The sequence below is a fragment of the Cynocephalus volans genome, chromosome 9 (assembly GCF_027409185.1).
Source record: "Cynocephalus volans isolate mCynVol1 chromosome 9, mCynVol1.pri, whole genome shotgun sequence".
NCBI classification, from domain to species: Eukaryota; Metazoa; Chordata; class Mammalia; order Dermoptera; family Cynocephalidae; genus Cynocephalus; species Cynocephalus volans.
The window spans coordinates 4364597-4378184 of NC_084468.1; the positions used below are offsets into that span (position 1 = coordinate 4364597).

The window sequence follows — 13588 nt, forward strand, 5'->3', positions numbered from 1 at the left end:
GTCACCACACCGTGCTCAGCCAGTGAGTGCACAGGCCATCCCTATATAGGATCCGAACCCGTGGCCTTGGCGCTCCCACGCTGCTGCACTCCCAGCGCCGCACTCTCCCGAGTGCCACGGGGTCGGCCCCTGGATACATTTTTGATGTAGATGTTTTTTGGGGGAGGACAAAAGACCTGTGAAGAGAACACATTTGTGATTTTTTAAAAATCCAGGTATTCAAATAAATTCATTTAAATTTGGCAAACACTGATTACATTCTTACTCTTCGCAAGACACATAATTAGAATCCACTCACTTTGTCCTAATACCCCATTTGGTACAGGTTAGGAGTGGTTTGTTATGTGGAAAATATCACTAGCTAGTTTTACCAACATACAAAAATAGTTGCTTCTTCATTAATGGCTCTTCCTCTAGAGAGGCTATGGTATGTGGCATGGAATATTTACAATTACTTATATTCTGATCAGTGTTCAACTTGTCAAGGTTATAATTGTATAACCCAATTTTCTTTTAGCCTTTAAGCGCAACATACAGGTCTTTATTTAAAAAATCAGTAATTTTTATAAGAAATAAAATTTGTTTTTTCTCCAACACTCAGTTAACTCATAAATTTGGTAGCTCAATTTATTCTAAACTTTAACCATTATTTATGTATTTGATTAATCAAATTTATTTAGACATTTAGAATGCCATCAAAAATGTAATTAACTGATTTTCTAAATCACTTAACAAGGATGGCTTAGAAATTTAATGAACGTAGTCTCGAAGATATATTTCAAACTTGCAAACTAAGCAGAACAAATTGGGGGACAGATTTCAGACATCTTAAAAAGCAGCCCAGTGACTACAAAACATCATTACACCTATAGAAACACAATTGATGTAAAAGTAAATTAATTTTTTATGCCATCTAATCAAGAGAAACAAAATTGCCATTTCAGGCCCATATAGGGGACCTCAGGAAGGGCTACTGGCCATGGAAGTTGGAGACCAGTACAGGCATAGGCATGATTTTGCTTTCCAAGTGAGGCCAATGTCAGTGGGAGAGGGCTCCTTTAATGGCCAGATTTTGTTGCCAAATTAATGAGGGTTCCTAAACAACTTCTTTAGCTGTAATTTAATTAATCACATTAACTGTCTTACACCCTAGAACCTTCCTCCAAAACAACTGGAAGGTATTTTAGGACCTTAGATTTTTATTACCTTTGGTTATAATCATTTTGTAACTTCCTGCATTAAGGCTTAGTATGCATGCTGTGTAATCCAATTCCTCAGGCAATGACTATCTTCTTTCTCATTTAAACTTACGTGCTTCATGTTTCATTGCCTTTCCTATTATATTGTCTATTTATTGACACATTTATGAAAATTTTAAAATGGTTTATCTTTACTTAAATAAAATGCATTTTTTCCTTCACCTTGACAGGCATCTTCTTCTGAAGAAATGGGCAGATGGATTGGAATTTTACTAGCTGAGACAGGGTCATCCACAGACCCAGGTGCTCTTCATTATGACTATATAGATGTGGAGATGTCTGCAAACGTCATTCAGACAGCCAAGCAAACCTTCTGGTAAGGCCTGTTACAGGTGAAACGGCATCAAAATCCAATAACTTTATCTTTTCCCTAATATTTTAACTTAACTTTTGTGTGAGTATTTAGACTCAAAAAAAAAAAAAAAAAAAAAAAAAAAACTAAAGACTTTCCCTTTTGTAGTATATTAATCTAAATTTTGCTAAAGTATTTTTGTCATTCCAACCCTCTGGGTTTTCTGTTAGAGTAGGGGTTAGCAAACTTGTCGTATGAGGACCAATAGTAAATATTTTTGGCTCTGTGGGCCAGACATTCTGTGTTGTAACCACTCAGCTCTGCCTTTGCAGCCAAAGACAATAAATAAATAAATGGATGTGGATGTGTACCAATAAAACTTATTTGCAAAAACAGGCAGTGGGCCAGATTTGGTCTGTGGGCTATAGTTTGCCAACTCCTGTTATAGGGTACAGTTCTATGAGGCTGAAATGATTCTACATATTGCTATAATGAGGACTGAGTTTCTAGAACCACCAATCAAGTACTTTGTAAATTTAAATTGTGATTTTTATAAAATACTGTTATGCATAAAGATGTCCTTTTGAACTGTGAATACTTGTTTAACATAATGACGGCAAAGATTTTTATCGCGGCAGTCTCAGTGTGGTCCACACACCCCTAGAGGTATTCGAGACCCTTTCAGGTAGTCTGCAAGGTCAAAAGTACTTTCATAATAATACTAAGACATTGTTTTCCCTCTTCACTGTTCTGATATTTGCGTCGGTGATTGCAGAAGCAATGTGGTAAATCTGGCTCCTGTGTGTGTTGTAGTCGCAGCACACTGGACTAGTAATCATTAATGTTTGTCCCCAGCACACATTGGCAGCAGTGAAAGAAGATGCTGGATTCACTTCAGATGTCCTTGATGAAGCAGTAAAAAATTATTACTTTTTCTGTAAAGGGCCAGACAACAGATATTTTTATTAAATCTCTTAAGTACATGTCTTTTAATATTCTGTGTGATGTAACAGCAAGGCCACATAAAGCACTCATATGTACAGATCCACAGTGTAAAACCAACTGACAAACTTAGGTGTTTGCATACGTTTTTTTGAAAATGTACTAACTTCACCTATTATCTGTAGGAAAACAATTGGCAATATTTGTTGCCTGTGCTATCTTTGAGCTTTTACTCAGAAATTATAATTTTGGAAAATCTGTGCCTGCCACCTTGAGCTTGACAGTGTCTCAACATGTATAGACTCTTCTGATGAGTTCGGTAGTGATATCAATGAGTGTGATTTTTTTGATATTGTGTAATGAAGTGTGTCAACAGTTAAAAGATCTGCCTAAGTCATGCGCGGTGAAAGATCCTTTCCAAGTGAAGAGAAGCTACTGGATTTGTGTAAAAGAGTACAGTAAGTTCATTGATGTGATTTCAGATTCCACATTGCAACTAATTGTTTAGAAACTACTCAACTACTTATTGAGTTTTGGTGTAATATCAAAGAATTCTTTATGTATCGACCACTATCTGAAAAAGCTATTATAATTACCTCACTTTTCCACTCCATATCTGTGTGAGGCTGGATTTTCTTCATAGAGTTCAGCCAAAACAGCATATTGTAACAGCTTGAATGCAGAAGCAGGTGTGAGAATCCAGCTCTATTCTCTTAAGCCAACATTAAATAGATTTACAAACATGTAGAACAAAGCCACTTTTCTCACTAATAGTTTTTTATTTTGGAAAATAGAATTTTCATAAAAATATTTAAGTTGAAATATTATGGATTCGTCACTGTTATTTTTAAATGAATGAGATTGCTCTCTCAGACTGTGGAACCCTTCAGGTCTGGAGAGAGGAACTCAGATACTCAAGCTGTCTGCCTGTTCTGTGTGAACACCACTGTCTAGTTTTTCTGCACAAGTGGTGTTTGTGGAGAATTTGAGCAGTCTCCCTTTGTATCTTGAATGATGAATGAACATTTATTTAATGCTTGGCTAGGACATTCTAGAGCTAAGAAATAGTTTTTCTCAGAGTAAAGATAACTTTGGCTCATATTAAGAATCAAACCACCATGTTACACCCAACTAAGGTAAATAGCCTTGATAAAACGAATTTGTCTCTTACAAATTTGCCAGAAAATCCTCAGTAATGCTAGAGGTTTTCTAAAGTAAACTTTCCACAGTTCTGTGTGAAAATCAGGACAGATGTAGTCAAGTACTTATGTGTACTCATTACTGTTTAATTAGCAAAATGTTGATAAATTACAATGACTCTCCTAACCATTAGGTACTATGTATTAAATAAAGCACATGTAAAGTGGCTTTTTAAGGAATGTAATATCCATAAATCTAGTTTTTCAAAATCTGCACAACTAGATTGACATGAAGTGTTTATGTTTGTTAACTATACTTATTTGGAAGTTACTAGATTTCAAAAAAATCTATCCTAAGTCCACGTGTAACTTCAAGTATAATCAGCAAACTGATAACCACGTTTAAAAGAAACCCTGAATAAAAATATTTTCCCAAGAACACAACTTGGCTTTTGCTTTATAAATGAATGGAATATTAATATAAATTAAATATGGAAAGGTCACATTTTTGAGAAAGGAATTTAGATTGTAGTATTGAAAAATTATTCATTAAAAATATGCATGTAATGAATTTATGACTGCTAGAATCTTTTCTACCTCATTAAAATCTTTATAGGAGATGTCAGTTAGCAATAAAGTTTATTCTCATTTTTTAATTTTCTGGCCAAACATTCCCGTATAACTTGAGAGATGAGATTTAACAAGGAAACAATATTCATAATATGGTAGCTTGCTGGTGTGATAAATGTTCTAAGGTTAAGTTTATTGGTTTTATATAATCTGGCAGTCAGTTAATGCATCTCATGAAGATTATTAGGAGAATTATCTGTGCATTGTATGTGTCTGAAGGATAAAGGGCAATCATTTATTTGGAAAGAGAACAGTAGGAGAAAAAATAATAATGTAGATTCTCCCAGGGAAAATGGAATATTTAGGAATATTAATAATGATAAACAACTGGAACATATTTTCCTGAGAGCCTGTTTTAACTGAGATTTATAGATTATATGAGGGCACTTTAAAAAGCACCTGGAAAGATTTTTATTTTCTTTTAATGCTATCTTTTCAAGCACTTTCTGAAGTACCCTTATATAATACAAGGGAAATATTCTGAAGTTTTCTCCTATAACTCTTTTGAAGTCACTCTCAGTTGCAGATCCATCAGAAAGCTGTAATACTAGTGGTGCTGACAAAAGTAGTGGATCAGTGGGACTGGAGAGAGGGCACTAGACACCTGCTGGGACCCAGTTCTCTTAAGCCCCATCTCATCTGAATCCTGGGGAGATTATTTAAAAATATTTCCTATGGTTTTCTTATGTTTTTGGTTTAACAAGTGACACGTGGCTTCTTACCTCATTTCTACTTTTATATTGAGTAAAAAATCATATTGTGGAACGAGCACCAGCCAAAGACGAGGGCCCTGGTATCTAGTCTGGGCTCTATTTGCCCTTTGGGACCCGGGAGAGCTGTTTTGCTCACTGGGTCCAGGTCTCTCCCCATAATATAAGGGGGTAGACTAGCTGGTGGCAAAGGTGTCTTCTAACTAGGACATTCTGTGTGTCTGGTACCTTTCATTCCTGTGCCCCTTGAGTCCTGTCAAGTGACACTGTAAACCATGCTGTGGGTGTCTCTTCCATTTGAGGAAGCAGGAGTGAGTCCGTTGAGGGCTCTGACCCCATCCTCTGTCTTATGCCATCCTGCCGCCTGTGCATCAGTGGTGAGCATCCGGCACAGGGCTAGGAACTGAGGATGCAAACCAAGTATGAGCTAGCCCCTGCTGTGGGAGGCAAAAGACTCATAAGCAAATGTGGGTCACAGGGCTCAGTTGCAGTGGGTGGCTGCTTGGGGCCAGCAGGCTCACAGGGGACAGGGTCATCATAGCTGGGCTTACTTTCATTCACCCATGTACTGCCCCTCTACAAAGAGTGTGCATAGTGCCTTACCCAAAACCTCAAATGACACATTCTATCATTGAAGAATTCTTAAATGTCTAAGTTTTGCTATGTCTTTCCTCTTTGCATTTTTTTCTTTTCCTATGCATATTTTTCTTACATACACTTTTATGTGTCCTAAGTGTCGAATGAGTATATTAGGTTTTTGCAAGCGAAGGAAGAGTTGTTTTATAAATGAAGCAATGTGCTTCAAGTAGAAGGAGAGAGTGCTGTGCTCTCCCCAGCAGAGGGCAGCATGCACACTCTGTAGTGCTTTCCCTGCTGCAGCACTGGGCGGGGGCGTTGTCTGCTAGAGTGATGCCCAGGCTGTACCCTGGGACATGGTCTGCTAGAGTGATGCCCGGGCTATGTCCTGGGACGTGGTCTGCTCAAGCTATTCCCAGGCTGTGCCCTGGGACTCTGGTCTGCTAGAGTGATGCCCAGACTATGCCCTGGGACGTGGTCTCTCCCTCACTCTCGAGTCGGAACGTGCAGGGCAACCGTGTGGCAAGACTTCTCATTGAAGAGGCAGTTTTCACTCTGCCTGAATTTTCCTCGCTGTTTTTTATTTACTCTTTTTTGTTCTTCTAGTGACCATAGAAATGTAAGATCCTGTGAAGACACAAAATTTGGACTAAAAACAAATCAGTTGTTTTTACGCTAGTCTACTTTAATTTTCGCCAATGAGGAGAAACTGCCACGTAGGTTGTTTCTTCCACAGGTTTTACACTTTTGCTTGTAGCAGACATAGCTTCGTGAATAAGCCCGTATGCATTGAGCACTGTGTGTGCTTGAGGCTCAGGAAGACCAAAATTGACAAAGGCTGTGCTCTCCTGAAGCTGCCATTCCAGTGGGGAGAAACAGACAAGAAACAAGAAAATGCATGATATGCCAGGCGGCGATTGGTGAGACAAGAAGGAGGCAGCAGGGAGGAAGGCCACAGTGCAGTGTGGGAGGTGGGATATTTTACTCGGGTGGTCAGGGACAGCCTCTTGGTAAGTGGCCCTCAAGCAGAGACATCAAGTAGTGGGGACAACGGAGAGCAGCTCACCAGGCAGATGGCCAGTGAGACCCTGAGGGCCATCAGGACGTCCACAGGCTGACAGGAGTGTCAGGGACAAGACAGGAGGAAGCGAGGACCAGAGGCATGGCAGCACTTTGGAGTTTCCTCTGAGCCACTCAAGAAGCCCCTGGGAAGTTCGGGCAGAGGGTCAGTGTGATCTGGCTGCCTTCTGTTGGAGGAGGAGGAAATGGCTTCCTCTTTCCACACACCCAACACCCTCACCCTCCTCTGGCCACCCAATGGCAGTGTTCCCCCACACCATGTAATTTTCTGCTTCTGTGGAGACACCAGCGTGATGTCCCATTTCTGCCCTACCCTGTCTAATACTTCTCCTCTGCCCCCAACAGCCTCCGATGCAGCCTGAGCATAAAGCCAGAACTCCTTTGACACTTGTTTGATTAGAGGAAAAAGTAGTCAGGTTATGGCTTTCAACTCATTTTCTTTCTTGCAGTTTCATGAACAGGCGTGTTATATCTGCTAACCCATACCTAGGGAGCACGTCCAACGGCTATGCCCACCCCAGCGGGGCGGCACTTCACTATGATGACGTCCCCTGCATAAACGGCTCGGTGAGTGTGCCATTCTTCCAGAGCACATGGTCGGTTTTGTTGAAGGCAACACTGTCTGAAAAACTCTGTGCGTTAGTAGCCCCAGTTTCAGTCCAAAGGTGATAAGGCTTTTATTTTTTAATGCTTTGATGTAAGAGGAAAACTCCATCCCATCTCTCATCTCCTGGTTTCTTGATATGCTGCTCACTTAATCAGCATTTGAACAAGTGGGTAATTTGACACCAGAAGACAGTTTGTCCTTTAATATCAATGTCATTAATTAAACATTTCAGCACACTTTAAAATATTGACTAAAGGACAGCATATGAGAGCCTGTAACTTAGATAAATCAAAATATAACACAGTGTAAGTTGATTAAAATGCTAGAAATCACCATCAGGAAGGAAGCGCTGCCATAGAGTAATGACCATATCACACACTCAAGACGCTTCCCTCGTGGTAGATTTGTGACAGCTGGGGCTCGTGACTCCCAGCTCAGGTCTCTGGAGACATTTTGTGCAGACTTTTGCACTGAGCTAGTCTCCAGGGCCTGCTTGGCCTTAGGAGTTTTTGATGTTCTCAGAATTCTGTGTCTTCTGTGTAATGAATAGAGCATATCGATAAACATTTGTTTTACTGTGTCTCCATATCATCCACCTAATATCCATTCATTGAGCATCCACTCTGATCTGGGCACTGTGTCCAGGTTGTGCCTTGTTCAAAGACGAGGCCTTCCCAGAGTCAACAGAGGAGTGAGAGGCACGTGAAGAATCATCATGCCCTTGGCCTCCCAGTGTTGGCATCTGCGCCAAGATGTTTTTCAAATTAAAATTGGCATCTATGTTAAGATATTTTTCAAAGGTAGGCACAGAGTATGCTTATTGTGATTTTTTTTCAACCTTCAAACATATTTTGGGTTTTTTCTTCTTACTGTTTTGCTTTTCCGTTCTTTTCTCCAACATTTTGATGGATGCCATCAATCAGTTCCACATTATGTATCATCATAAAATCCACACCTGCCCAGGCAGGCACCTGAAAACAGCTGCCTCCAGGGAAGTGAGGGGCTCAGGAGAATAAACACACTGATCTAGGTCAGAGGAGGCTGGTGATTAATGAAGAGCTCATATGCAGTAGGTCCTGGGGCCTCCTCCTATGGGACGCTCCCTGCTGCCCCATTGCACTTGCCCTGGGGTCCTGCCAGGAGGAGGCCGTCTGTCCATGGGCACCTGCTTGATTCTGGAAAGGGATCTTCTCATCATGTGGTCCTGCTCCTCCTCTCCTCACCTCTTCCCTTCCCTCCTTCCTCCCCTCCTTCCTTCCCTCTTTCCTCCCCTCCTTCCTTCCCTCTTTCCTCCTCTTTCCCTTGCCCTGTTTGCTGGGTGTCTCCTAGTGACCATGCTCTGTGCTAGGAATTGACAAAAAAGTAGATAGGATATTGTCTTTGTCCTTAAAGGACCTCCCAGACTGGTGGGTGTGAGCAGACCTGGGAATGAAACAAGGAGATGAGAGGAAGAGCCAGGCATGGCAGGGGTCCCCTTGTAAATTTCATGTTGGGATGTGGGTGTCAGGGTGTGGCAGAGCCACTTTCACATCCATTCTAGCTGCATAGGCCATCCAGTAGAGGCCCCCATCTTGGGGGCAGGGCAGGAAATTAGGTTCAGTCAGTCTCATCCTTGACCCCTGTTTCTACCCCCCAAACCCCGGAGTCGCCAGCATTTGAGGAACTCCTGGTGCCCACTCTACCATAGCCCTCTACCCCTGCAGAGGGGTTTGGGAAAGCCCTTCTCACTGAGGCTTAGCACTGTGGAGACCTCTAGAGCAGGGCTCTTAGTCCTCTCTCCACACTTCCTTCTAGTTGATGCCCCATTTCCAAGGTGGGACCCTATTCTTCTGACCGCATTTGCTCTGTGTAGCCATCAAGTGTCTTTCGACAGTCTTTTCCCTGGTTTTAGACTAGCCTTTGATCTTAGCCTTCAACTTTTTTGGAAAGATAACTCACAAACCTGTGTCTAGACCTCCCTACCTGCAGACTCTTTCATATACCTTTTCTCGGAGGTGTTTCTGCACATCCATCCCTTAAATGTGAATCTACAAGGGCGAGATGGCTGGTTTACAGAATCCACAGAACAACACAGATACTTGTTTAGTTCAGACTTACATTATACTGGCATAGGCGACCCCCGGGAGGGAGTTTTCCTTAGGTCATTCACAGCTTAATCTGTCTTAGATGTAAAAACCTGCCATGCTTAAGGCTTTGGGTTGAGGAATCGTTTCTGGGTGAATCGTTTCTGTATTGCTGGGCTGGCGGTGGAAGCTCTTCAGACATAACATCCTGTGTGCATACTTGTGGCTTTTTTGCTTAGTAAGGGATTCCTCTGCTCAGGCCCTTCTTTAAACTATTTTTCTACATGCTGAGCTCTGTTACATGCTCCAAAAAGTCTCTTTTTTGGAGGGCTTAATTTCTAAGTTTTATAAAGTTCATACTTTATGACCCAATATCTGACATTTTAGTAGTGTTTTGGCATCAGTATTTCTTACCCATTCAGTGTTCCCTCTGATGCTTAAACCAAAATGAAAGTATGCACACACTCACTTTTAATCTAGAAACTTCTATGGGGTTTCTGTCAGTGTTTTCTGAGTCTTCCATATGACTTAATTCTTGGTATTTTAGGAAAATGATAGTCTAGTCTAGGCCATTTTAATAACTCTGGACAAATATATGCTAAGTTGTCATTACGAAACTCTCACATGCAAGTTTTTCTGCTTGTACCATTATTTTTAGATTATAGATGGGTCCGCAGCATCCCCCAAATAGACATACTAAAGTGATTGCAAAGGAATAGAAACACTCCTACTGTGGAATTTTAAATCTTTTCTATTTTTATAACAAAAGGTTGTAATTACAGTCTGGCAGAAAGGAACCCTGCAAGAAGACTATAAAAACAGGATGAAATGAGTATAATATATGAATTAATATTGCCTTTTTTGGAATGCCAGGCAGTTTGTGAAGATCTTTAAACTTAAAAGGATCTGGCTGTGGTTATTAGTTTTTGGTTTTAACTTATGCTTTAATGTCTGTGTTCTAAAATTTCTCTGTTCTGTGAAGTGGCTTATAGCTATTTTAGTCCTTTGCTAAAGGTTTTCCATTAAAATAATGCTCTATGGCCATTAGATTTTGAAACAGCCTATTTTCTATGATGGTTTGATTTCTTTCTTTATCAGACTGTGTTTTGGTGAAGGCACTTTCTTCAGGCGCAGCAGAGTATGGGACAGAATGGTGCATGTTGATAGTTATCCATGGATCTAAACAGTTGACTCCTGCATGGTGGGCCTTTGGGAATCTGCATGTGGTCTAAATTCCAACACCGCGCCCTCCCCCAGAGGAGCCCAAGGCTTAGGAGAAGCATAGCGTGCTGTGATGTCCACAGCACTGAAGTCCGGTCCTGCCTCTTACCAGTGACATCACCTGTCTGGGCCTCAGTTTCCTGTTGCCTCCTAAGATTACTATGAGATTTAATGAATCAGTAATCGTAAAGCAGCATGCAAACAGCATCTGGAACACTGCAAGTGCTGTAAAATGAGGTAGCGTGCTTTGTCGGGATCCCACAAGTCTCCTCGCAGAGCTGGGGCTCCAGGCCTCCAGGCCAGCAATCATCTCCTTCCTTCCACGTTCATGTCCTGGATTAGAGGACTTCCAAACTCTGGTTCTATAAAGAAGGAAATGTTAAATCAGTACTTTTTTTTCTGCTTTTAAAACCAGAACAAAACAAGCTTTATAATCCAGTGGACCTGTGAATGATTTAAAGAAAAAAGAAATTTTTCCTTAAGACCCCAAAAGTTAAAAAGTTCTTTTGAGTCAATCCACTTGTTTGTGTGGGTGTGGTATGGGTATGGTATATGTGTGTGTATATGTGTGTGGTGTATGTCTGGTGTGAGTGTGAGTTTGTGGTGTGGGTGTGTGTTTTATTGATAAACAACTGCAGGTCTATGTATGTAAGAGTTTTGGGGTGCTGGTAACATCTCGCTGTGCTAAAATCTGCTATGTTTTTTGTGTCCAAGTCACTAACGACGAAGCTATGTGTGTTGCAGTGGGAACCAGAAGATGGCTTTCCTGCTTCCTGTAGCAGAGGCTTGGGAGAAGAGGTGCTTTATGATAATGCAGGCCTGTACGATAACTTGCCGTCTCCGAAAATCTTTGCACGCTACTCTGCTGCTGACAAAAAGGCTTCTAGGTTCTGTGCTGACAAGCTGTCCTCTAACCATTACAAACACCCCGCCTCCTCCAGCCTGCCTTCCAACCAGTCTGTAACTAACACCTCTTCTCTGGGGAGGGCATCTCTCGGGCTCAACTCCCAGGTATCGCAACCCATTCTATAATATTCTAGAATCATCTTTAAGTCCTGCCGTTCCAACATAGTTTGCAACTTGTAGTAAATGGGACTCATTAAGGGGAAAGCATAATTTCCTTACTCAACCAGGGTATAATTTGCATTTGGCCACCAGGGAACTGAAGGAACACTCCTGCCTCGCCCATGGCTTACCTGCGCCCTGTCCTCCTTTGCCTACATCTGGCTCTCTATCCATTCTTAGAAAATTCCTCAGTGAATTCTGTGAGTTACATCAACTGGAAGCAAAGATTTTAAAATGAACAGGGGCAGTAAAACTTTTCAGAAGATTCTTGAACTGCAAGTTTTTTTTAATATGTTTCCATTACATATAAATGAGGAAGTAATTGCTTTCCATCTTTAAACATGAAATAGGATTATTTTCAGAGTGCTGTAGTATTTTTCCATGATGAATGTAAACATATATTCCCCAAAACCTAGTGGGTGATAATAAGAATTTTGGATGATCATTGGATGATAAATAAGCTTGATACTGAACTGTTGTTCATTCCACACCCTGTATTTGTGGAAAATTAACATTTCAGAGTAAATACTAATTTTGTGTTTTCATGCATTTTTAACCTAAGAATTTTTGTGCTTTGCCTAAAGATCTAAGCACCAGATGTAAGAATACTAACATAAAGAAAAGGGGCATTTAAAAATTCTTTTCTTTTCCCTTTATTCTTTGGGTAATCTTAGTAAAGAATGCCAGGTAAGATCCTAGAATTTCAGATAGCAGTGGTCAGAGCGGCACCTCCCGATAGATTAGCTTTATCAAAAAATCACATGGGACAGTTGTATGTTTTGGATTTTTAACAACATTTGCTCAGATCTCATCCCTGGAGATTCTGGTTCACTGAGTTTGAGAGGCCCAAACTGATGTGTGCTCAGCAGTGAGAGCCACTGGCCTCCAGTATGAGTACCTGTGCCAGAAATCTGTGGTTATGTATATATTCCACTTACCTAGTGAACAAGTATCTATGTATTTATCTGTCTTTGTATTGGTATTAGAGTTACCTTAGGTAAAAAAAAAAAAAAAAAGTGACAAAATATGCCACCTGGTACAATTGGATTGTCCCCAAATTAGTTGGGAATCCTTGATGCATGATTTTTGTGTAGAGTTTTTATGTTGTCTTTGTTCATTTTTGCTTTGTTTTTGTTTTAAGTAGAAAACACGTTTGCAAGTTGCATTATAGTATCTTTAGTTGTCTTGTCCTCGTTTGATCATTTTAATGGGAACCTGTCATTTAATGGAGGGACCTTACACCCACTGAACACTCACCACATGCTATAGGCTGTGCATATGCATGGTACATCATTGGATCTTTGTGGGAGCCCTGTAAGGAGGTATTGGAGTCTCCATATTCTTAAACGATCAAATGGAGGCTCAGAAAACTTTAATGACCTGATCAGCATCTACTAAGTGATGGAGCCAGAATTGAAGCAAGATCTGTCTGCATCCCCCAAACTGAGGCCCACACAGAAGGAAGTGTAATACAATGGAAGAAACATGGGCTTGGATATCTAGAGCTAACCTCTGCCATCAAGCTGAATATATTACCACTAATACCACTTAGGCAAAATACAAAATTTGTTGTCTTACAGCTATCAAAAAAGTAGGGATACTATTTAATTTTTTAAACACTTGTCTTAGTCAAAACTTGGCTTCTATATTATTTGTACTGTTTCTATATAGGTTCTCTTGCTTCCTTCCTCAGACCCTGTCAGTGAATCAAAAGGCAGTTATTTATCCCATTAGGAAGGATGTCACTCAGTGTGAAAGCCCTTGAAGCAGAAATCTAACTGCACAGTCATGCTGCTCCCGTAAAAAGCATTCCACTAAAATAAAAGCCATTTATCTTTAGAAACACAAACTTAAATTAGTCTCAATGGAATGCTCTTGGGTAGTCCACCACCTGTGCCAGTCTCCTGATTAGCATTTGCTTGTCATCTCCCAATAGGAAGGCATAACTTCTGCAACATTCCATCTGAAGACAACTAGGTCTTCCTTTGCCATGAACCTCAATGC

At 40.7% G+C, this 13588-nt stretch overlaps 1 protein-coding gene across 3 annotated transcripts in view; it reads left to right on the forward strand.

Moving 5' to 3' along the window:
* The window catches only part of AFAP1 (actin filament associated protein 1), a 175535-nt gene that overhangs the window by 142849 nt on the left and 19098 nt on the right, over positions 1 to 13588 (forward strand). For all 3 annotated transcript variants that reach the window (XM_063108080.1, XM_063108081.1, XM_063108082.1), the window contains exons 11-12: positions 1430 to 1575; positions 7078 to 7195. In XM_063108080.1, coding sequence (XP_062964150.1) covers positions 1430 to 1575; positions 7078 to 7195 — 264 coding nt within the window. The remainder of the gene's footprint in view (positions 1 to 1429; positions 1576 to 7077; positions 7196 to 13588) is intronic.